The following is a 24,577-nucleotide window of genomic DNA, read 5'->3' as shown; positions in this document are numbered from 1 at the left end:
ATATGTATCATAACAACGTCACGTCGAAAAAAGACTAAAATTAAAAATAATACAAACTAAGATTAAAATTTAATTTATAGATGATCAAAATCACAGTGAGAAAAATTTATTGGACAAATATTACATTTTTATTTTTAATAATAAACTAATTAGCAAACAAACCGTATTGTATATTTTCTATATAATTATTTAATAGTTTATTTTAAAATCAATTTGTGTGTGTCTGTCTAATTGCTACGAAATTATGTAATAATTAACTTGTTTAAAATAAATATGTATAAATATAAAATAACTTTAGATTATAATAATTTTGTATAATACTTAATTTACGTCATCTATTTATTTTTATCATGCAAAATAACATGAGATAATATGTAGTTTGAGTATAATATGTAATATTGAAAATATTTAATCCTAAACTTAGAGGGCAAAAATGTTTCCATATTCAAAATGAAATTGGTTTTTGAAGAGGTGAGTAATTTTGCATTTGTCACCAAAACATAAATCATCAAAGAAATGCTGAGTAAATGGCAACCAAGAAATTACAAAAATTGAATCTCACTACAAAAAAAAACACATCATTTGCATTCATTAATTATATATCTAGAAAATTATACAAAATTCCCATTTATTTTTTTAGAAAAAAAAAACAGTTTATAGAGTGAGGAAACAAATAAATCATGCAGGGCCATGTTAAATTCCAAGTGCTTGAATATTTTTTCACCTTCTCTTGTTCTTACTCCCCACCAACAAGGACAAGTAGAACAAAACCCTAAAAAAGAAACCCCAAGCCACAGTAACCCACAAACAATCCCATTTGCTCAGATCATTCACCCCTTGCTGCTGCAAAATGTCAGCCCCCGTGGTCAAGCATGTGTTGGTGCTAATCTTGATCCCCAGTGTGCTGCTGAGGCTACCCAAAAGTTTCACTTTCAAAGAATTCGGCAACGCCCCTAAAGGGGTGCTGTCAAATATTTGGATCCCACGTACGAAGCACTTTACCTTATCCCCAAACTCGTTTTGCAGAACACCTTCGTAGGGGTACTTTACAAGGGATAAGTAATGGAACCATATCCAGTATGGTGGGATTCGGTCTCGGTGGATGAAGAAGCCGCTGAAGAGTAGGAAGTATGCTAAAATGGCTACAACAATGGTGTATCCTAGCATGACGTGTGGGACGACACCGGATAAGAATGTTACGAAGGAACTGCCGGCCCAAAAGGAGGCGAAGATTATCAAGAGGTAGAAGAGGAAACTGCCGTCAAGTCCCACTGCCCAGAATGTAATGGCAGCGAAGGCTAAGGAGAGAAATAGTAGTGATGGAAGTGATACTAGGGAATGGGATAAAACGTAGGATGATCTTCTGTAAGCATTGTACGCTGTTTCACGCATGAATATATACCTTTCTTGGAGGAAAACGGGGAGAGCATCGGCGCAGGTGTAGAAAGTTGTGGACATGGCGAATGCAAAGAATCCGAGTCTCTCTTGGACGCCTTTTGGGGAGTTGTCGAGTCTCCAAAACATAGTGGCGAGGATGAATCCTGTCACCACGACAGCGCAGAGACGGACCATGAAAAGCTCGGGCAATCTTCTTGAATTTGTGAAAGATCTTTTGGAGAGTACGGCTAGTTCAATCCACAGTGGATTTGCAAATGTGGAGACCATTGATGTGGGGTTACTTGTGTCATTTGCGCCTGCTCCGGAAACTAGCTTTCCTCTTGAAATACTGGCACTGATTGCTTCTTTAAGTGAAAGATTGACGGATCCGTGTGGGTCGGGAATTGGTTCGGAATTTCTTGATGACCTTCTGAATGTCTGCCAAGATCTGTTGAATTCAACGAGGGACTTTGTTCCACCTGATGATCCTTCAAGTTCACGAATCAAATCGAGTGCGAACTCGGTTCTATTCTCATTGTCTGGTATGGGGTGGCCAAAGTCTGAGAAAAACAGTGGCAAATTGGAGGGAGATCCACTGTAGACAGTCTGTCCGCGTGACAAGAAGATCATTTTGTCCAGTAATCCAAGAATCCGGTAGCTCGGCTGGTGTATGGACATTATCACCACACTCCCACTCTGTGCGATCCTCTGCAGTACTTTTACCACCATGAAAGCGCTGGTTGAATCCAACCCGGACGTGGGCTCGTCAAGAAACAACAATATGGGGTCGTGAATAATGTCGATTCCGATAGAAACCCGCCGTCGTTCGCCGCCGGATACTCCTCTGTGGCCCTCATCTCCGATGACAGTCTTGGTGGCGTTTCTTAGGCCAAGCTGATCGATTAACGTTTGGACTCGGAGTTTCTTCTTGGATTTCGAAAGGTTCCTTGGTAACCTGAACTCCGCAGCAAACATGAGGGTTTCTTCAACTGTGAGCATGGGAAACAAAAGATCATCTTGCATTACATATGCAGAAATCACTTTCAGCATTCTTGACTCTAATACTTCACCGTTAAGCGTGACAGAGCCTTTTAAACTTCCCTTCGCCATACGATTCGCGAGAGCGTCGATGAGGGTTGATTTCCCGGATCCTGAAGCACCCATAACCGCCATTATCTCGCCGTCACGAGCCTCCCCGGAGATGTTATCCAGAAGGGTTTTCGTCGCACCGGCTCCACGGCGGAGCAGGGAGAACTTCTGGCTAACTTTGACACTGTAAGTAAGATTACTGAACGTAAGCAGAAATGGAAGCGAGCGAGGCTCCATGCTCATTTCCACAACCTGATGCACCGGCGTTTCGTCCCCCGTGACCTCCTTCCTCACGTCGCCGACGCACTTCAGAAGCTGTCCCAGCGTCGGGGAGGCGGCAGCGCGTGACATATCCGCCGAACGGCTGTAAAACTCCATGGTTTCTTGAACCAATTCATTCCCTGCTGAGGAAACTCTCGACATTGGATCAATGGAGGAAAGAGCAAGAATCCAGCTGGTTACAAGTAGGTGAAGAGTTGTGGAGCAACAAAAACAGATGAAATTTTAAATGAAAATACAATTAAAAATTGCCATATCCAACTGTGTGAATTGATTTGTGCTTCTCTAGGAAAGGAAAAGGTGTTGGATTTGCAAACGAGCTTTCAATACAAATTATCCCACTCGGGACTCTGCATGAATGGAGATATATAACAAGAAATTATGTGCAAAAGTGTGAATGGTTTTAATTATGCCACCAATGGTCAACAAATGGGATACATATTTTCATGCAATCCCTTTAATTAATGTTTCATTATATATTTTCACACACATATTTTGATTATTTTTAAACTAGTGAAGTATATTAATTATTTTTTAAAGTTCATAAGATTTTTTATCCCAAATTTGGTGGAATTATATTATCCATACAGTTAATCAAGAATATGATATTTAGCTTAATTAAAACTTTTTAACTATTTGATGATGGGCACGGCACACACATAAAATTTGATGGAATTCGCATGTAATTAATTATAGAATCAAAACATGAAAAAATAATCGTGCGAGAGAAGGTTTTGAGTTTGATTAATAGTAGGTATATTTAATTTAAAAAATTTATTTGATTGAATGATAGATGTGAGAGGTGACCTACACCTCCTAATTTTTTATCCACACGTATTAGTATTTGAATAACCGAAATCATGAAACAAATATTAAAGTAGGTAAGGATGGTAATCTACTGTTTATTCAAATTAAGGAGCAGCGATTATACAATTTTTTTTCCTCTAGTTTGAAAATTCGAGTATTTACCATGTATGTTGAGCTACTTTTAGGCATAAAAGTCATCTGAGCTTTTTCTGTCCAAAAGAGCAATAAAATGGAGTATATTTTTAATTTGACAAAAACTTGTGTGAGACGATCTCACGAGTCATTTTTTGTAAGACGGATTTTTTATTTTGGTCATCCATGAAAAAATATTACTTTATGTTAAGAGTACTACTTTTTATTGTGAATATTGGTATAGTTGATCTGTCTCACAGATAAAAATTCGTGATATCATCTCACAAGAGACCTATTCTTTTAATTTATGAATGAGTTTTATGATTTGTATATGTTAATAATTTTTATCAAAGTTGTTTTTTTAAAAAAAAGTTTGACCAAAGTTATCACTTAAAATTTACTGAAAGATGGTGACAACGTCATCAATCTCCCTCTTAAAATTTTCCACAAACTCCGATTTATTAGTTATTACTTGTCCAGGTCTCCAGGATATAATAATTCATTTCCTTTAAATTTCAGAATTTCAAATTTCATCCTCCTATGCAATTCTCATACATTCAGTATTACTGATATGAACTTGTTACTCTCACAAACTTACAGTTTTTAAGAAGAATAATTTTTTGAGTTAAAATTTAAAATTGTATTTACAATAATAATAATAAATAAATAAATAAAACAACCGTACTATTTCTAACTCCACCTTCTATTTAATCTGTATACATGATCACGTGCTTGTGTAAAAAATTATATATAAACCCTCTCCAAATATACCAGATATCAAATGTGCCTACGCTTGATCATAAAAAGTAGCACACACCCGAAATCGTGCGAACAAAATATTTGTGCTAGACTAGCAAGCTACACATGATTCCATCGATAGAAATTTGGGGGGAAAAGTATTGAATTATGAGAATGATGTAACATTGTAACTGGGCCAAAAAAGATTAAATGGCTTAAAATTAATAACAAATGGTCAAAAAAGTGAGCACAAAATCCATTCGAATGGTGAACCCCATGGCTAACATACTCGAACTCGGTTATATTGATTTTCCATCTATTCCTCGAGGCAAACACTACGGCAGCATACATTTTAAACCCATGATTATAAACAAGAGCCTAAATTTCCTCTTTTTATTATATAGTTAATTTCGTAGATTACACGAAATGGTATGTACTGATTAAGAATTTTGTCCACTGGAATACATAGAGGTCGACCGGATTCAAAATTTTCTAACTGCACGACTTGCAGTCTTTCCATCGTATCCGTAAGAAATTTATAGTACAATTGTGTTCTCAACGTTTTTTTGATTCCCCATTCATGATAATCGGCAGGTATCAAAGGGAATGTCACCTTTTCCTGGAAGTCCTCCGCATCATTCAGGATTATTTGTCATTCTAAGCTAAATTCTGAGTTAGAAAATCATTAACGGCAAGACTAGCATCTCCATGAGCCACAGCGTCCTCGGGTTCTGGCATATAGAGACTCAATACAGAAGCCTGCACGTACGAAAACCATGGACTAATCAGAGAACCAATTGAGAATGTACACCGCCATGTTAGCAAGTATGGCTAAGCCGGCCAAACAAAGTAGACATATTAGAGCTCTTTTGAGTTGATTACATCATGTCAAGAACATAAAAGTAATGTTCGATTCAGTATAAAATCAAAAGTCCATTTTGCACACATGCATGCTCTCTCTGCCATTCTGTATTTTCTTGCACTCCTTTGTGGGGCAGTTTCAAAAAGTTACAGAGCAATTTCACTAATCATATTTTAGTTAGCTATGTACCAAGCATTTTTGCACAATGAACCTTCAACTGATCTAAATACCGATTTCACTGGTTACCATTTTTGAAGAACTTTCGTGTTCTTTCAGAAGGACTTGGCGGTAAGAAATGAAAGCAAAGGATGTGTTAGTTTGGGAACTCACAGGTAGACAGGAAATGAGAGCTCCAATCAGGGATGGAGCCATAATGTACTACTGAATGCTCGTAAAACTTGAGAAGCAATATCATCACAAAAGTTCAAGCAATGAAAATTGGGTTTTTATGAAAGGAAAGATCAAAACATATAGTTGGTTTATAAAACACAAGCAACAATTGTGCACCACTACTATTTCAGATTTCTTAGTCAAATGTACGCTAAAGAGGCTACAAGCCCTCACATATGGGGAGAGACCAAACAATCTGGCTGAATTGGTTAATGAAGCATCTTAAGGAAAAAAAGTGGCAGAACGTAAGGAATCGGGAGGAACTCCTAATACCTGTAATGCATATGCCAGGTTGCTATCCATCACCACCTCTAATTTTCAACCATGACACTCCAAAAATTGTCATTCAAGGAAACAAACAAGCGATAGGAACAACACTCAATAAAAATTACAATAAAATGTCATGTACACATGATGGATAATGTTTTTTAATGTTTAGATAATTTTTGGAAATATGATCACTGTTCAGTTATTTGGGCCGACCACAAATAATGCATACCCTTACCCATCTGAATAAGCCAAACCTCTAAATGAGCTCTTTGAACAACAATTCCAACTCTTTTTTCCCTCTGACCATCAAATCACAGTGAAATGTTGAAGGAAAATACACGAGAAATGTAACCTTTGTATCAAGCAGCACTTCCCCAGAGTTATCGGAAGTCAGGCATGCACCATGAGTTTTCAACCAATCAACACACTCCTCCACTCCTTCCACTTCCTTGTGATCACTTGCTTCAGTTGTAGGCAATGCATTGATGAAGCTTAGAATTTGAGCAATATATGAAATAGGGACAGTGGGGCGGTATGATCGACACATGCATTTTACAGCAGCATACCGCATCTTTTCAACATAAAGATCTGCAGGAAGAAATTGTTTACCATATGGAAGATAAAGCTATTATCCAAATACTATATAAAAAGTCCATGCGAATAACCCACCCATAAAAAATGTGCTAATGTTAGGTGCTGTCTTATACAGCCTGAAAAACGTTACGTAATTTCCAGATGTTACGGCCGCGTGGACTAAAAGTGCATGCTTTACTGCTTCATGTTTTCTAGCATCAGCTGATAACCTGGGAAACAAATTCAATGACAAAAACGGCGTGACAAATCATGGAGGGTGCTGACTCCAAGAGTATACAGGCATGTAACCACAACCAGCTAGAGCCTGAAAATTATTTCACTAGCATACCAAGCTAAAAACTAACACATACAAAGTAGTGCAGATTTCACCAGGATCATGGTCACATAAAGGTTAACTGTTCAAAAAAAACAACAGATTTTTTTCAATGATTTGGTTAACTCAAACTGAAGAGCATCTTTTGCACATTAATACACAAATTGCTCAATTTTTATCCTCATCCGCATTGAGAATTCTCAATTTTCATTTTCTTTTTGGTGATTATGGCATTAAGAGCAGATGCAACCACAATCGTGCAGTTACTTGTTTTCATTGTCTTGTGGTCCCATTTTAAAAGTTCAGTGGTTCTGATATCGAAATATGAGGGTAATTTTTGCAGAAATTGAAACAAATGGAGCTTGCTTACGATTTTGATAAGTTTTTATTACATTTCATCCTTGATCCCTACTTGACATTCCCAAATACAAGAATCGGTAGATCCAACCGCAGGATAATAGAGCTTCATAGATGAATTCGGAAGTTAGCAAATTGAAGAGAATATGGAGTAGTGAACGAGATAGAAGACTACAATCGACTACCTGTAAAACACAATGCAGAGGCAGGGTTCCTGATGGACCGAGGCATCAATTTTTCATTGTAAATTGTAATCAATCATGAGATGAGTTTTGTTTTAAGTTATGTATTTTGGAAATCGCTAGAAAGTGAACCAATGCAAAGATAACCAGACCTAGAGATTGTTACAAACCTTGACATAGCTGACAGGATCTCCCTGTTGTTATTTGAATGTAATATTACACACAGTAAATTATATGCGGCAAATTCCATATTGCATCCCCTAATTCCTTCTGCATAAAGCACTTTCAGTTGTGATTGGCACTGCAATACCAAAATGACAAAAGAGTTGACAACATCAGGCGATCGTACCCCTGCTGTACTTGTTTTCAAGTTAAATTATGGTCAACAAAACCAAGTATCACACACAAAAAAAACTTAAGAATTCCTCAACTCAAAAAAAAAAAGAAGATAAATTTGAGAAAAATAGTTATCCACACCAAATTAAATCACATTTCAAAAATTAAATTTCCCAAAGCCCCTCCCTGTTAATTTAGAAGGAAAATAATACATTTTGATTTCCATTGAAATTCTTTGATAATTATTATTTTATTTTCGCTTGATAAGATGCCTAAATTGTCGGTCATAATGTCATATTTACCTGTAGTTTTTGCTGTGTAGATCATTGCGCAATGGTTATTAACCAGGCGAAGCACTTGAAACAAGCGCGCTTAAGGTGCGTCTCTGCCTAGGCGAGGCTCCGAGAGGCGCAAAATCGTGCACTTTAAAGAAGTGAACTGATATTTTGTAGGTGAATAAAAATTAACTCAAACTCAACCAATTTTGAAGCTCAATTAGCAAAGCCCGTGGCTATTTAATGATTAAAAAAAACCTATTGTCGCTCATTTATGCAAGATTTTTTTAACAGAAATTTCATAAGTTATTTATTCAAACTTCTATTGTAATCTTCTTTCTTTTACGACGATGATGATGGTTGAGCAGGATGATAAAGAATTTGATGATTTAAATGATAGTGTAATCATTTATACAAACTTTTAATCTAATTTCTTCTACACTCATAACTCATCATTGTTTTGGATGATGACGACGACGTCGACGGCGATATAGTTGCAGACGCCGAACAAGAATTTGATGATTTAGATATTTGAATTTTTTTTTAATATACTATGATTGATAATTTACTAATGAATTTTAAATGATTAATTTATTTTCCAGATTATGATTTACGTTACATTATCTATTAATGAACTTTTATTTATAATGTTTGTTATCTTTGTGAAAAATATTTAATTTATATAATAGTACTTTAGTGCGTCTTGCGTCCTAAATAACTATGAAATCAATAAACAATAAGTGATCACATGATAACAACCCGGATAAAGTAGGAAAACTAATGAATAATATACTTCAAGTCTATTACCTGAATCTTTAGGAAGAATGAAACCCCAACCTCACTAGTTCTAGAGTTTCACTATAGTGAGTAAAACAAGACCAAAATTGCAGGGATAACATAATCACAAAATTGGTTCTTCATTTTTTTTTACGAATGGTTCTCTATTTTAAGTTAAAAAATATACACCCTCAGCATGTGTCTGAGAACTCACTAAGCTACCTAGTGTCAGATTTCTTCTTGGTGATAAAATTTTAAACCTTTCGCATAAAAGAATGCCATATTTGCTTTTATTTTCAGTTGTCCTCCTACAACTCACAGAAAATTTATGCAAGTTCCTAAAAAATTCTCAGTATCCAACCAGGACCTATAAACGATGCATCAACAACAAAGAATATTGCTCCCTCAAGTATAGTCCACTTCACCATTATCATAATAGTATCTGTTTTAAGCATCTCATTTAGTAAAAACATTCGAATATTATCATCATTCAAACATCAGAATGACCACTAAATATTTCAAATCAGTGTCAATATGTGGAAGCATTTGCATTCCATTTAGTATCTCGGCAAAAAAAACATGCAGTGAGATGGGTCAAAAGTTAGAAAATGTCCCAATCATATATACCTAAAACCAAACCAAAAAAATATAATAAGTCAGTTATAATTGAAAGAACAAACCTGATTATACTCTGGCAAGTCCCCAACTTCCATCGACAATCTAGCATGCATTTCATAGACCTAGAATCAAAAGAGCAATCACTAGTATTAGATGACAGTAATTGCCAAAATTTCTACATTAAAATCTGAATGATACATGAGATAACCAACATTTAAAAAAGAACGAGCCGAATTTTGTATTTAATTATGATGATGGATAAGCAAAACATAGATGACACGAAGAGATCTTCGACAGTGAAAACATAGAAATGTTAATAGTATTATTGTATTAATACCTTAACTGTAAGCTCGTTACGTATATGTTGTACAGTAAGATCTTGCCGTATAGATTTTAACTGATCGCATTTGTACAGGTAATTTTTCTGAGAATTTTGAACCATAAGTAAAGCTTTTTCCAGCACTTCTTCAGGTCTCACCTGCAAAGTAGTGTATGTCTTATAATAATTTCTAGTGACATGTAGATTGCCATGAAATTACAACATGAAGAAGCGTGGGAATATACTGTAGCTGGATCAGGAGCAGAAGTAAGACGCAGATAGCGTTTCTCAATTTCCTGACAGGTTCCTTTGACCGTAAGAGCATCCCAATCAATATCTTCAACAGCCCTGCTCCCACTTTCCTCGACATTTCTACTAAGTATTAAAGCACTAGCTCGCCTTGCATACAATTTTCCATATTCCACATTGTTTGCTTTAAATTTACTATTTTCTGCGTGATTCCCATGTTTCTTTTCAAAACGCTTTGAACGGTTTTCTCGTCTCTTCTTCTCTTCGGATGAATCCGCAAGTGCAGCAGCAGCAGCAGAGTGCTTTGTTAAACTATGTCCCACATCACTGTCGCAGGAATCATCCACATCATAAGCAGCATTCAGGTCATCAGCAAGACGCTGCCTCTTTGCTGGTCTTGTGAGATTCTTGCTAAAAACTTTTGGATCTGAAGAAGAGAATTGATTGCCAAGACTATCCTCCTTATTCTCTATTTTCCTATATGTAAACTGCAAACAGATGGATGAGTGATCAGTTTGATCAACAAAACATTCAGTGTCTCATGAAAAAGTATCAAAATTTTTCTTCATAATTCATGAGAGCCAGGAACAATCAAGCTAGATGGAAATATGGAATGAAGCTTTTGTCAAACCTAAAGATTATCCAAACAAAGAATATACACATGGCACTGCCTTCCTCACCATGGCAATATTAAGAAGTTTTTACACCAATATTAAGAAGTGAACAATCACAGAATCATGCACACGTGTTAATTTAGTATGTATCAAACACAATGCCACATGTAAATTTATAGACTATTGTACAGAATAACAAAAGGCAGATGAATTTATAGACTATTTCCTTAGTAATAAAATGATGAGGATAAATTTTGACATATATATAACTACCAACGAAGCAGAATAAACAGTGGCAAAACCAGAAAATGTCAGTGTGATCATTATCAAATATACAAATAAAAACCACTGTAGGAGCCAAAAGAGCCTCCAATCACAATCCTCTTCAATTGATAATAAAGTTCGAAGGAGACCAAGAACTAAAAAATTTCAGGGAAAAAAGGCAATACCTGTTTGTTCCAACCACTGTATTTTGGAGTTTTGCCAGACTGATTGGCAGAGGTTTCGGCAAAATTCACATCCAGAATAGGCGCCCACCTACTTTTGGCTCGCCGAGTAGAAATTTTTTTGCTGCCTGGCATTACTGAGGTTAGGAATGAAAACTGTGCAGCCCTGCAGAATAAATATTACATATGATTGGCCCCTGATCTGAATGAATGGATCTGTGCATGACATATCAAAACAGAAGAAACATACTCCTTGTTAACTGTATCAGCATTGGGAGGGGTAAGAATAGGCTCAGTATCCCAATCTTTTGTACATAGTGTACCATCAGCAGTTGCCTTTGTTATAAGCTGTGAGATAATTGATTAAGAAAACGTTAGTGTCCAGTATCACAATGAAACTCACAGAACAGGTTTACCAATTTTCGCAAAATCATGCAGGGCTAGAATAGACATTGTTTATTTTCGATGAACCTAGTTGCATACAAAGACATTGAAAGATTTTACATTCTGTAAACTAAAGTGAAACTAAGGCCTTTGTAGTACTCAAATTCTTGTAGCTGTTTCCCAACCAGTGAAGGCATGGGATTGATTGATAGAAACATTGCTTTAGGTCCGTCGCATTCAGAAGGAACATCAACTAGAAATCTGAACTTCCTGATTCCGTTCCAGTAAAAACAACAAGTAATCTTGGACACAAAAATAGTGAGAGATTTTCTTCAGATGAAAGCATAAAATTAACTTTTCCATTTGTAAGCTAGCACTTGTAAAAAAAATGAAAATTAAATGTTAAAATAATTTCCACTCTACGCTTTCCAAATGTGCCATCAATCAAGGGGCAACATTAAAAGGGAAAAACATATGAAATTTTTTTATTATTATGTCGACACACTGGGAGAAGCCGCAATACAAAAATTAAACATGAAGAAAAGGGAGGTTGAGAAATTATATTCAACCTTGAAATTTCAAGAAAAACAAAGGCATTTCGAATTTTCGATGATCAAGGGATGAGGCAGGCTTTGACAAGCAACAGTAATTGGACACTGGCATCTTTACTGATACATAAACTTGGAAAAATATAGGAAGTTGATTTTGCATGGTCAACGCACAAGAGGTTGAGAGACTATATTCAACCTTGAAATTTGTTTAGCACAAAGAACGGGAACTCAAAAACTGCTACCAATGCTGGAGATCCGAGCTACTAGATTGCTTATATTAGTCATGGTAAATTATTGTCCGCTCTTTTCTTACAATTGCATATGCAAGATTTAATCCAAAGGCTATACCTCCTTCATAAGAACTTGGCAAGCCGCAATCTGCCTGTCATCTTTGCAGCAGGCCAATGCCCTTTCAACATATCCACGTAATGACACAGGAAACATGCCAGGCTGCAACAGCAAAGACAATGACTAAAGTTAGTATTTACAAACACAGACTGTGATGGCAGAGGTTGTTATTCATATTTTCATAGCAGCACTTTGGCACTTCCAAATAAAATCACATGTAAATATATATAAATACATCGACAAATACACTTAAAACTTAATATGATAAACCAAGGCAAGATAGAAGATTGTGTTCGTTAATTCCATCCATTCCTAGTTGATGCAATAAAGCAAGGCAGGCTTTAGAATTTTTATCGAGGTTCTAAGCAAATGCTCTTGGAGTCTATGGAAATCTGCATGATGTGCACGAAAGAACCAGATACAAGCTAGTCAGATCAAACATGCTTCATAATGTGAACCTTTTCATTAAGTTGAAGCAGGTGAAAGTTCTGGATCTGGAAGCAATAAAGTCAACCGACATTACAAATAGGTACCGTATGGAAAGATAATTTACGAAATGAAGATACCATGGCATTTATTCAACAATCATTATTTCTGACATATCTCAAACGAGCTGAAAAAATGGGGCAGAAGAACATAATAAGATGACCAAACCTTGAGCATGGAATCAGCTGCATCATGAGTCAAAACTTTTTCATTGGGCATTTGCACTGAAACACCAATATAGGCTGGTTTTGCAGCTGTGCCAATTGTAGAGTCATCTTTGTCAGATTTTGGTACACTCGAAGGCAAATTTGAAGAAATTCTTGAATTATTTGGAATTTGGATTTCGTTTACTCTTCGTGCATGTAATGGTTCAAGAGGTTGTGAGACAAGTTGAGAGGATGTATGGTGACTCTGAGAAAATTGGTAAGATAGATACTGTGCTGTAGCATCTTGAGAAAATGCAGGGTTTTGTTTATTTTGATAGCTGTCATATGTGGACAGTATACCCGATGTATTTGGAACTTGCAGTTGCAATGAATTATGTGGGTAATTTTGGATAACCAAATCCCCATGTTTCCTGTAACTCTCTAAGCTACTACCACTTGCTGTGACAGGCTAACAACAGTAAAAAACATTAATGAGATAGACCATTCATGCTCAAGAACAACCACCTGTCAGAGAGTCAAGCTTTAAGAGATATGAGCTAGTGTCTCCCCTCCCCCAACTCTCACCCAACTCTCACCATACAAAAGACAAACAAATCCAAAATCATTCCATGAACTCAGATCCTGAAAACCAAAGAACAAAAAAGTTGCTGGATCTAACTATTTTACAAAATCCACAACTATTTCCAATTTTAACTTGTTCACATAGAATGAGATCTTAGCTAGAGAGACGGAAAATAAGAAATATTAATAAAAAAATTACTCGAATTAATAACAGGAAATTGTTACTTTTCCTTTCTAAGTTGCAATGCAAAAGACAGTCCATAGAAGAGCTCATTACCTTTTATCTTATTATTGAATCATCTAATGCAGAAAAAAGCCACTCTGTACCCTTGAATTAATGTGATAGTGTTAACAGAAACATAAATTAAATGAGTTTTAAAAACTCCACGCTTTCCACTATTTAATAGACAGAAAACTCTTCCAGGACAAACCCATGCATCTTAATAAGCTATTCATCAGTCAATTTGTTAGTCTTTTCACATGTTACTTGGTCCCTGAGAAAGCCATTGTTATCCCTTGCTTAATATTTAAACAAGTATGGAAATTTAGTTTTAAGGTTATATGAAGAAATCTTAGGCAAAGCTTGTAACTCAAAGAAGAGGTTGAGAATTATTATAAATCAAATGATTCCTCAAGTACTGGCACTTGAAAAGATTATTGTCTTTTATGGAAAGTTATTTGTGCACAAGCTATACAGGGCAGACTACAGTATACAGAGAGTAAATTAACATATACATATATTGCTAACAATACTACAGTAACAGCCTAATATACACGAATCGCAGGATTGTTCAAGTGCTCCTCTATCCACTATTAGACAAATCTTCCAGATATCGCCAGAAGTATAATTCAGGGTTCTATCAAACTAACTTTCTCACTATGATAGAATTAAGAGCTATTTCTATCAAGAAATAATGAAAAAGGGGATCAATATGAAATATTAAGCTTAAAAGATGCAATGAAAACAGTACGGTAAATATTAATTCTACAATTATAAAACTCCATGTCAAGAGTCTATTTGGGACAAAAGGATTCAGACAGCCAAGAGAGACACATATTCATAGTAATGAGCTTATTTGTCTCTCATAACAAATTCTTCCAAATGTCCAGCTACTTATCTTTAGAAAAATCTGCACATAGAGTTTTGTAACATTGTGATCATGCCCGACTCCATCTCTATACTACTTGTTCCAAGACATAAACTTAAACTTGTCCAAATTTAGCGATCCAAAAGAACATATTGCCACATCAGCAACATAGTTTTATTCTGTTTCTAAGAAAGGGAAAGAACAATGCAAATAATTATGCCGTTGCCCAAAATTGTTTGAGCATCATATATGTAATGAGAATAAAAAAGGATTTTGAAAGAAAATAAAAGCATTAATGAAACCCAGGCAAAGGCTTGAGAGAGTGTCAGTGTGTAATAAGACACAAACTTCTAATTTTCAGCATAAAAGAATGGTAATGACTACCAAACCTGCACAGGAGTCAATTCAGATGAACCAGATTCAGGCCTCCAAGAAGGGGTATATGCTATAGGCATCTGGTTGTTTGAAGGTGTGTATCCAATGTTTGCATTAGGAATGGAAGAACTCAGAATAGACTCACTAGAGATAGATAGCTTCTCAGTTCCAGGAGCGCAGCAGACTTCCATTTGAGATTGCCTGTAATAGTCCTCCCATTGCTTACAGTGCAGCTGATAATGATTTGTTGCTACACTAAGGGTAGAACTGTAGGATGAATTTGAGTCTGGCGTGTAATTTGGATACGGGTGAGAATTGTAAGCTGCATAGGGCTGACCTTGCCACGGGTTTGTCTGACTAGCATAAGTGCCACTTGTGTAACTTCCAGATGTCTGATAATCACCAGGATTATAGTAAGTGCTAGAGTAACTTGCAGGCCCAGCATAAGACCCAGTATTTTGAAATGAGGAAAGAGGCTCATATTGAGCACCTGTGTTTTGGCATGCCCCTACATGTTGTGCGTAAGCTTGATTTGATTGTTGTTGATACTGGCTGTGTTGCTGTTGATATTGACTGGACTGCTGTTGATATTGATTTGATTGTTGTTGGTACTGGTTTGGTTGCTGTTGGTGGCCATTATAATACGTTGCATATCCTGTGCTGGTGTACCCGAAGGAATCAGTGTTCGGATACACAGCACACCCACTATAACCTTGTGTCATAGTTGTGGCTCCTGAATCTGACGTGGAGGCACCAGATGCTGTATTCATCCCATCTTGAACATTTCTCAATGTTATCTCCACTTGCTGACTGTGAAGGTAGTTGGAATCAGTCACAATTCCATTCTCCTTCAAGCTATGATTCTCTCCTGGCGTGCTCCATGACACCGCAGCACATTTTGGGGAGTAATATGGTGTATGAGCTTGATGTGGATCAACAATCTGATGTTTCTGATACATGAAGGGGGAAATAAATAAATTTAAGGAACCACAAATTCAGGAACTCGTCCCAACCATAGGAACATATCAACTTATTGTGTAAAGGTCAAGCAGGTTTGGAAGGAATAGCAAACGATTTAAGACTTGAGAGAATAATTTTCATGTTACTTATATGCTTGAATGATAGTAAGCCATACCAGCCCTCTCACATAATATGAGATCATGAACCATCAAGGCATATAAGTTCGAGTAATGTTATACAGTCAACAAGCGATAAAAAAAAAATCCAGCTAAAACAACATCAGGTAACATAGCAAAGTCCTCCTTAAAAATAGAAAACACCAAAACCAGTATGAGGTATGACCTAATTACAATTCAATCTTCTTGGGTTACAATCCTGAATATTTTTTAACTTCAGAATAGCACTTTAACCTTACATATGCAGGCGCTTATCATTGTGCGGTTAACAAGATCCACAGTCATTCCAGCTATTCAAATCTCATGGGGAAGATTGCAAACACGGCCAAACCAAAGAGAACGTAAATGGAAAGTTACCAAAGGTTTTGAGATTTGTTTCTCCATTTCCAAATTAAACAGGTTCGTAAATGATTGAATGATCATTATGAAACTTCGACATCAGAACCTTTGGCTATTATCCCCTCTTATCCTTCCCACATATGAAACGTAGTAATTTCCCAAAGGTCCGAATGATCAACTCTGCAAAAATGGGGATGGAAAAAATACCAATTCAAAGTGTATCAAAATTTGGATTTTTCTAGACAAAGAAGAATATTCTTTCTTTTTTTTTCAAATGAGTTTTCTTCCCCCAACTAACGAAGGGATCTTGGCGGAATGTGGGCGGGGGTTTCCGAGGAATACAGGTGTTGTTAATTAAATTGGTCTATTTAAGTGAAGAAGTCTCAATACGCGCTTAAAGCATTTCCAACTGTCAAGGTACTGCAGAAAGAGACGCGTAAGCCATCATTACACCGGGTACAAGTGGCAGTAATTGAACATAGGACTTAGAGGGATCAAAAAATGTATGCAAAATGTTCATTAAAATGCATGAAGATGGGCCTGAGCCTGGAACTAAGAAACCCTATAAATAAGCAATAGTGAGGCACCTCGTGATTGAGCAAAATGCTTACAAGCCTCCACAATAGATTTTAGCATATTCACGTCTTACATAACTTCCAAAACCTACGTAATTAACCAGAAGTGGTAAAACAAGCTATTGCTGACAAAGATAAGTCTCTTGAAACGTGAAAAACCATTGGCAACAAAACCACCTTCTTATTTAACAAAAGTTCATGAACGAAAACGACTTCGTATTTTCAATTAGCAACAGACCAGAGAGTGGTTTATTACCTCGATAGAACTGCGGTTCAGTGTGGTAACAGTTTCCGTGCTTTCCCCTTGATTCATCATCTTCTCGTTAAACTTTCAATCAAGCGCCTTCACAAGATAAGCCTGTCAATCTTTTTCAGAAAAAACAAAAAAACAAAACAATTCCGAAATCCTCCAATCCAATGTTAAAGAAAAATTATGCATTCCAAACCCTAACTAATCCTGCAAAACAAAACACCCGCTTGAAAACCGAACTGCAGACGCAATCGATCTCGGATTAAAAACCTAATTTCTCTCCGATCAGATACCTCAAAAACAAGCACGAATAGAAGAGTAGTAACCAGAAAAATCAGCCTCGAGTTTACTCGTGATCGAAGGGTGGAATGATTTTGATAGATGTACGTAGACCGGTGAACCCAAAGGCAAAATCGAGACTTATAATATAAAGAATCTATATAGGCACCTATGTGACCATACGATATCACTCGGCGGGGTTCGATAGGTAATTCTTTTGTTACTTCGAAGAAGTTTTTTCTAATTTCAAAAATAAAATTTAATCATTCAATTTTATATTTTATGTTTCCCTTTTTATATCTTTCTCTCTTTCAAAAATATCACCTAGTTGTAATTATAAAACTGAAGCATACGACATGCTAAATAAATTAATGATAATTAAACCAAAATATTATTCCCAATTTATGCCTTGAAAATAACCAAACTCTCATGATATGATATCATTGTCAATTTCGTATGGCATATCAAATATTTTTCATTATAGATATGAACCGGATTGACTCGTCAAATGAATAAAAATACACGAGACTGCTTCGTAAGAGACATGTTACTAATAAATTCATTATCTTTACATCTCCTTCAAATTTAGTCTCTTAAATTTTTGAATGAGTCTCATGTGAGACAATCTCACGGATCTTAATCTGTGGGACGGGTCAACACTATTCATATTCACAATAAAAAGTAATACTCTTAGCATAAAAAATAATACTTTTTCATGGATGACCCAAATAAGAGATTTGTCTCACAAACACGACCCGTGAGACCGTCTCACATAAATTTTTGCCAGATTTTTCAGCTATATTAAGCTCGAAATAATCCCAACTCGAATTGAGTCAAACATATTATTATGGAAGATTGATCTGTGTTTATCTTCCTATTAGTAAAATTAAATTTCGTCGAAAACTCCATTTCGTTATATCTATATTTACATAGGAAAAAATCTAAACAATACTTCATTTTTAAATCGAACAGCTCTCCTAAAGTGAAAATAATTTCGTTGTAATTATTTAATATTATTTGTTCAAATTAATAATAATAATAACACATACAACGCGTGTACGTCTTTTATTAATATATATTAAAAATCTTCTGGAAATCTCTTCTAGAAGTTGATTTTAATCTTTTTACTTATCATAATCTTCCGGGAATCTCTTCTCGAAGTTGACTTTAATACACTAACAACACATAATCTCGTGTTAATTGTTTAGTATTATTTGATCAAATTAAAAATAATAATAGCACATACAACGCGTGTGCATCTTTTATTAATATGTGTGTGTTATAACTTTCAATTTACAATTGATGTACAATTGTACACTGAAGCAAATGGAAGTACACTGAAGCAAATGGAAATGGTCGGGCATATTTGTGCTGAGTTTTCTTAATTTGGAATACATTTATATGATAAATTAAAATTAAATTAAAACCTATAATGATGTGTTGGTGAGACTTTTTAAAATTTGATAAATATACATATAACTTCTCCTACTTTCATTCCCCCTGTTTCTCTCTCATTCAACTCCATTATTCTCTTTCAATTTTTTAATCAATTATTGAAACAATAATTTTATTTAATACTATATAATTATGGATATTTGTGTGTTAGCGATTATATATATAATTGTAATATGTTGTTCACTCACTTCCGTGCCCACTAAATATATGATACTCATTTATTGAATATGATAAAGCATATCAAAATTGTACATCTGATATATGAGTGTCAAGTCATTGATGGGCACTGAAATGAATGTGGATAAATATGATATTTCAATTGTATTTTCACTAAATATCAAATACCTAAGACTATTTCAAGATATGTTGTATGATGAAAACACAACCATGATTTCTTGAACATGCTTTCATCCGCAATTCTCACGTTCCAAAATTTGAATATCTAATGTGGTCTAACTTTAAAGGTTTATGGAAATATTAAAAATATAGGCAAAAACTTATGTGAGACGGTCTCACGGGTATTATTTGTGAGACGGATCTCTTATTTGGGTCATCCATAAAAGAGTATTACTTTTTATGCTAAGAGTACTATTTTTTATTGTGAATATGGGTATTGTTGACCCGTCTCACAGATTATGATCCGTGAGACGGTCTCACATGAGACTCACTCAAAAATATAATATTATAATCTATAAACGAAGATCCTCTTTGAATAATTTAATTCCGAAACGTTTTAAGTATGTAAATAAGATATATGTATTCAATTATTTAACAAATAATATGATTTCAAAACTCCTTTTTATCATCAATTTGACATTATCCATGGTTTATTTAAATTTCATATTCTTGTTATCTCACATTCATTCTTTAAATTAATTATATTCCCTACTAATAAGTGATTATACATTCACTGAGTGCGCCTAATAACTGGTATTGAATAAAATGAAGAAAAAAAAAACTCAAATAATGTAGAAGATATTAATGAATCAATACCTACCTCAGATTACGGTACTTTAATTTAAAAACAATTTTATAAATATTTAAAATAGCAAATACCTAGTGACTACATACATATCAATATATTTTATTCTTCCGTTTTTAAAAATATATATTAATAAATATTTGCTTATAAGTTATTATCAATCGGAGTAGGAGTTGCAGTGCTAGTGTTAGTAGAAGAAATGTTCGAGTGGTTAAGCCTTGCTGCAGCAGCAAGAGACGCAGCCACACCTCCGGGTCGTGTGCAAAGATTGGGATCATTCCTCAGCTCGGCTCCGATCACCCCCTCAGCATCCCGGCGTGTCACTGCCTTATCAGATGGCAGCTTGGTACTCGCCTCGGATAGAATTTCTCCAAGTTTCGTCTTATCCTCATCCCTCTGAAGCCGAGCATTTCGAGTGGCAGCTGATTGAGCAGCCGCAGCAACACCACCGGGCACGATGTTGGTTCTTCGTGTGGCCCTCACCTCCGCCGCCTGTATGGCAGCCGCGTCACTATAATCCACCGGCTGATGGCCTGCCGTCAGGGCTGTAGCTTCGAGAGCTTCACCGATGGTGATGTTCCCAGATTGTTGGACTTGTACATTGCACGTAATGTCTGCCGATGACAGCTGTTTCGCGATAACTTCAACTTGAGTAGCATTGTTGTCGATGGGTTCATGGAGATTGACGTTTCTGGAGGGTTGTTCTTGGCTCATGGCGTTAAGTTTGGTGGTCGAGTAAAGAACGGAGGAGATTTATATGTGTTTGGTCTGGTGGTGATTGAGAATGTAGAGGAATTTGATCCCCAACACCTGGTTGGACTGTGTTGATTAGTGAATGTAAATGAGTAGTTTGTGGATGTGATGAAGGAGAGGTGAGTGGCTCGCGACTTGGTCTTTGGATGCATGGAACTAGGGTCTGGCTTCCCTTCATTTTTAAAGAAGTGATCATCCTCCTCTCCATCAAATAATAAAATACTCAAATTTAATTAATTGAATTTCATTGTTTAAGGTTACCATAAAACGAAACTGCGATAAACATCTAATTGATGTAAGAAACATGTGCCCACGAGCAATTAATATAACACACATTACGATCGATGTGTGTGCACAAATTTTGAAATTTTAGGCCAAACGCAATGTAACTTATGATAAAGCATATCTAATATGGTAGAAAGCCCATCACATTTGGACGTAAGCTATGTCTCCAATCTCCATCTCGACGAGTTTTCATGATCTCGTACAATGAAAAATGCATACAAATATCGAACCAGACGTTAAAAACTTCTGGAATAAATTTGTGCTCAGAGATGCAAGAAGCGTGTGTGTCACTAAATTCATGGGTCGTACTCTATAAATTAAACAGAAAATTGGAGGAAGAATTACATAGATTAACACTGATGAAAGTATCCTAAATGCTGAAAAGAAAAGAAAAGAAAATGTTCAACCAGCTGTGCCAAGAGATGTTTTTATCGTTTTCAAATGAACGCATCCGAAATAACTCTAAGATGATTCAACTTCTTGAAAACCAACTGCTCCATCATGGACAAATTGATTAGCCACAACGAGATATTTCAGCAACACCTCTAACTATTGTTTCATGTATCAAAATTAACCGACTTAACCTGATCGAAAAAAGAGGGATTCGTGGCATTAAGCAACTTATAATCACTACATAACACCTATCGGCTGAATTTTCGGATACTATGAAAGACTTCAAACTCCTCAAGTAGTGACCTTAATGCTCAGATCATTTGTCTTAGCAAGTTTATCGGTTTGGCATGCACATTTAGCACAAATAAAGGGGGCCATATTCAAATTTCTTAAACCAATCAACAAAATCCCAGACAAAATTGTCGAGCAGCAATTCAAACAATAAACATTCTAGCTCCTAACCTCGCCAATTCGCCATTACACAACATTTGACCCAAATAGTTAGAAGGATATATGGTGTGCTATGGCTTCGTGCTTAATACCTATGTGCTAAGTCAGTTTTGCTGTCACAATCCCAACAGGAATGCTCAATGATGTTGATGAAATCCAGGACGGTGACTAGGAGGTCGAATCTTCACTTGGGAGGCTCGAATCGGACCTCGAGATCTAGAAGCACAAAAAAGCACGTTAGAAGGGGGCCGGAAGATTGTTCTGGCGTAGATATAAAAGGACCATGATAAGATCGGACCGTTGATTTCAAATGGATTGAACGGCCAAGATCGTCTCGAAATGCGCAAAGCTAGCCGATGGGATATTGAATGATAGCGATGTTTCATATTCAGAGCAGGAACAAACATAACTAGAAGTCTCGTCTCTTAGCTCAGGATATTCAGAGGCCATCGAAAGCTCGGACAAGCACGAGCTTCTGGTCTTCGACGTCGGCTCGACTTGACAGGGGGGACTAGTGATACCCTAGGAGGTCGGTTCGGCCCAGATCAAGCCACTCTCGGTATCCCAAAGGGATGTAGGATCGGTAATCATAAAGTCCAAGAAGGTCATCTTTATGACAGAGCCCTTCAGGAGGTCACCACCTCATTCACACGAAGCTAGTTGGAGGTCGTCCGGGAGGTCATCTCAGCCGACCTCCCATACGTCTGTAATCTCGTTAATCGGGAAGATGTGTCCGACCTCCCTTGCCGAACTCCCATCGCGACCCGAGCGGACCTCCTCGCTTATGGTATCGTGTTGATTAGGAATGTTTTGGCCGAGCTCCCACAATATCCAGATTGTAGACGGGCTCCTGCCTAGGAGACCTCCTATTCAGACATTAACGGGTAGCCCACAGAAATAAAACTCAGAGAGGTAAAGCCCGCGAATGTTTAATCTAATTTTGTCCAAGATTATGAGAATATAGACCTACCAAATCAGGACTTTATTCAACTCCTATAAATACCAAGTTCCATTCATTGTTTATTCATTCATATATCCACTCACTCTATGCACAATATTATCTCAGTTTTCTATTATCTGAGTTGACCGTCGGAGGGATAAGCCGGAACAATCTTCCGCCCCCTTCTAACGTTCTTGTTTGTACCTCTAGATCTCGAAGGTCCGATCCGAGCCTCCTAAGTAAAGATCCAACCCCCCAGCCACCGTGCCGGATTTCAGCAACTGTCGCTGTCTCGGCTGTGCTACCGGAAGCTCCGGGGAAGTCGGAACAGGAGATTGCTCGAAATCTGATCAAAACATGCCACATTCAAGTTAAACGGACAATGGATTTACGAATTAAACGCGTCATAGAATCTTCTCATTAAAATAAAGTTTATAAAGCAAATTCTACTAGAAATTACAAAACATATCTTTCTACGAGAGAGGACGAGAAAATTTATTGATTCTCAGCTGCCTTTTCCAAATCGATTTGTGTTTTAAGGTCACCAAACTTCTGCTTGAAGGAATCTTGCCTCTGTAACCACATCATATGGCCCTGCAATTTTTATTTTTTATATCATTATTACAACAATTGAGAATCAAATCAAAACAGGTGGGCAACTATTTTTGAAGATTTGGGAATGTAAATCGTAAATAAACCTGAAGAGCTGCAGCCCAGGTGATTATGAAAGAGGCGACCCAGAATCTTTTGTCCTTGAGAAGATGCCGGACTTCGAATTTTGGCGTTTCCATTATATGGACTGGGATCTCACAGTGAACCCCAAAACTATTTAACACAATTTCAATGTCAAAAAACAAAAATAATATATTATATTTATTTTTAAAATTATTATTGATAATAAAATATATGAAATTTTAATTCATTTAGAATAATCTAATCAGATTTTACATCTCATATTAAATTCTAAAATCCAAATTATAAATTTTAATATAACACAAAACTCTAATGAGAATGTCCTAAAAGTCAATTTTATAAGATAAATTTATTATCGATCTAACCGGTAAAAAATATTGTTTTTTTAAAATAAAAAAATACAAAAGACCTACTTTTAACATGATATCTTGGAAATATATTGTTTTCTAGTGATGACACAAATTTGTATGAGACGGTCTCACGGGTCGTATTTTGTGACACATATCTCTTATTTGGGTCATCCATTAATAATTATTACTTTTTATGCTAAAAATATTAATTTTTATTGTGAATATCGGTAGGGTTGACTCATCTCACACATAAAGATATGTGAAATCGTCTCACAAGAGACTCAACCATAACGATATTAGCTATTCATATGTCGACTATTGCATTTGAATCTGCTTTTAGCAATAATGAAAGAATAGTTGGTCCTCATCTTAGTAGATTTAATATAACGACTTTGGATGCATTGATGTGCTCGCAAAAATGGTTGTAAGGTGAGGTGACAGGTAGATAAATCACAGTTTTATTTTTTTTATTGTACTCTCATTTTAATTTTGCTACAATCTAGTCATTTTCACGTACTTTATTTATTTTCCATTCTTTTAACGGTAACAATTATCAAACCTTTTAGATGTAATAGTTTGACATCAAATTTTTTTACGACGACGACCCTCATTCACTACATTTTCGTTGCATACTGAATGAATCTCCGAGCAGACATAATAGTCTGTAAATCACATAGCTAAATAAATCACGCTGAACAAAACATGTACAATAT

At 36.0% G+C, this 24,577-nt stretch overlaps 4 protein-coding genes across 7 annotated transcripts; all 4 read right to left on the bottom strand.

The window, feature by feature from the left end:
- Positions 1 to 627: 627 nt before the first annotated feature.
- Positions 628 to 3,131, bottom strand: LOC140820404 (ABC transporter G family member 1-like). Its single transcript, XM_073180692.1, has one exon. It carries the CDS (start codon positions 2,887 to 2,889, stop codon positions 721 to 723), a length of 2,169 nt encoding a protein of 722 aa, XP_073036793.1. The 5' UTR covers positions 2,890 to 3,131; the 3' UTR covers positions 628 to 720.
- Positions 3,132 to 4,786: 1,655 nt separating this feature from the next.
- Positions 4,787 to 17,724, bottom strand: LOC140820362 (SAC3 family protein A-like). 4 transcript variants are annotated; one of them, XM_073180685.1, is made up of 16 exons: positions 17,578 to 17,724; positions 17,291 to 17,377; positions 15,475 to 15,934; positions 15,323 to 15,376; positions 14,999 to 15,215; positions 12,962 to 13,408; positions 12,308 to 12,409; positions 11,275 to 11,372; positions 11,028 to 11,190; positions 9,961 to 10,452; positions 9,734 to 9,874; positions 9,459 to 9,518; positions 7,561 to 7,691; positions 6,614 to 6,747; positions 6,297 to 6,532; positions 4,787 to 5,181 (listed from the first exon to the last, which is right to left on the bottom strand). In XM_073180685.1, the coding sequence occupies exons 3-16, from the start codon at positions 15,486 to 15,488 to the stop codon at positions 5,080 to 5,082; spliced, it is 2,391 nt and encodes a 796-aa protein (XP_073036786.1). In that variant the 5' UTR covers positions 15,489 to 15,934; positions 17,291 to 17,377; positions 17,578 to 17,724; the 3' UTR covers positions 4,787 to 5,079. The 4 variants fall into 4 exon arrangements, with proteins under 4 accessions (XP_073036786.1, XP_073036787.1, XP_073036789.1 ...); XM_073180686.1 differs by having other exon boundaries at positions 14,999 to 15,185; positions 15,322 to 15,376; positions 17,291 to 17,721; XM_073180688.1 differs by lacking the exons at positions 15,323 to 15,376; positions 15,475 to 15,934; positions 17,291 to 17,377; positions 17,578 to 17,724 and having other exon boundaries at positions 12,962 to 13,047; positions 13,465 to 15,191.
- Positions 17,725 to 20,054: 2,330 nt separating this feature from the next.
- LOC140820332 (late embryogenesis abundant protein 47-like) lies at positions 20,055 to 23,047 on the bottom strand. Its single transcript, XM_073180683.1, has 2 exons — positions 21,974 to 23,047; positions 20,055 to 20,955 (listed from the first exon to the last, which is right to left on the bottom strand). Exon 2 carries the CDS (start codon positions 20,712 to 20,714, stop codon positions 20,145 to 20,147), a length of 570 nt encoding a protein of 189 aa, XP_073036784.1. The 5' UTR covers positions 20,715 to 20,955; positions 21,974 to 23,047; the 3' UTR covers positions 20,055 to 20,144.
- Positions 23,048 to 23,208: 161 nt separating this feature from the next.
- On the bottom strand, positions 23,209 to 23,645 carry LOC140820346 (uncharacterized). Its single transcript, XM_073180684.1, has 2 exons — positions 23,520 to 23,645; positions 23,209 to 23,415 (listed from the first exon to the last, which is right to left on the bottom strand). Exons 1-2 carry the CDS (start codon positions 23,610 to 23,612, stop codon positions 23,317 to 23,319), a joined length of 192 nt encoding a protein of 63 aa, XP_073036785.1. The 5' UTR covers positions 23,613 to 23,645; the 3' UTR covers positions 23,209 to 23,316.
- Positions 23,646 to 24,577: the final 932 nt, after the last annotated feature.

This window comes from Primulina eburnea, chromosome 2, assembly GCF_022965805.1.
Source record: "Primulina eburnea isolate SZY01 chromosome 2, ASM2296580v1, whole genome shotgun sequence".
Taxonomy (NCBI): Eukaryota; Viridiplantae; Streptophyta; class Magnoliopsida; order Lamiales; family Gesneriaceae; genus Primulina; species Primulina eburnea.
Note: the sequence above shows the minus strand (reverse complement) of the source record. Positions and strands in the feature narration are given on the sequence as shown.

Excerpts from the sequence above, each read along its gene's own strand:
- LOC140820404 (XM_073180692.1), bottom strand. The coding sequence starts at position 2,889 with ATGTCGAGAGTTTCCTCAGCAGGGAATGAATTGGTTCAAGAAACCATG.
- LOC140820362 (XM_073180685.1), bottom strand. Across the intron at positions 13,409-14,998 it reads CTGAATTGACTCCTGTGCAG|CCTGTCACAGCAAGTGGTAG; the intron begins GTTTGGTAGTCA and ends TACTGTTGTTAG. Across the intron at positions 6,748-7,560 it reads ATCCTGTCAGCTATGTCAAG|GTTATCAGCTGATGCTAGAA; the intron begins GTTTGTAACAAT and ends TTTGTTTCCCAG.
- LOC140820332 (XM_073180683.1), bottom strand. The coding sequence starts at position 20,714 with ATGAGCCAAGAACAACCCTCCAGAAACGTCAATCTCCATGAACCCATC.
- LOC140820346 (XM_073180684.1), bottom strand. The coding sequence starts at position 23,612 with ATGGAAACGCCAAAATTCGAAGTCCGGCATCTTCTCAAGGACAAAAGA. Across the intron at positions 23,416-23,519 it reads CCTGGGCTGCAGCTCTTCAG|GGCCATATGATGTGGTTACA; the intron begins GTTTATTTACGA and ends TAAAAATTGCAG.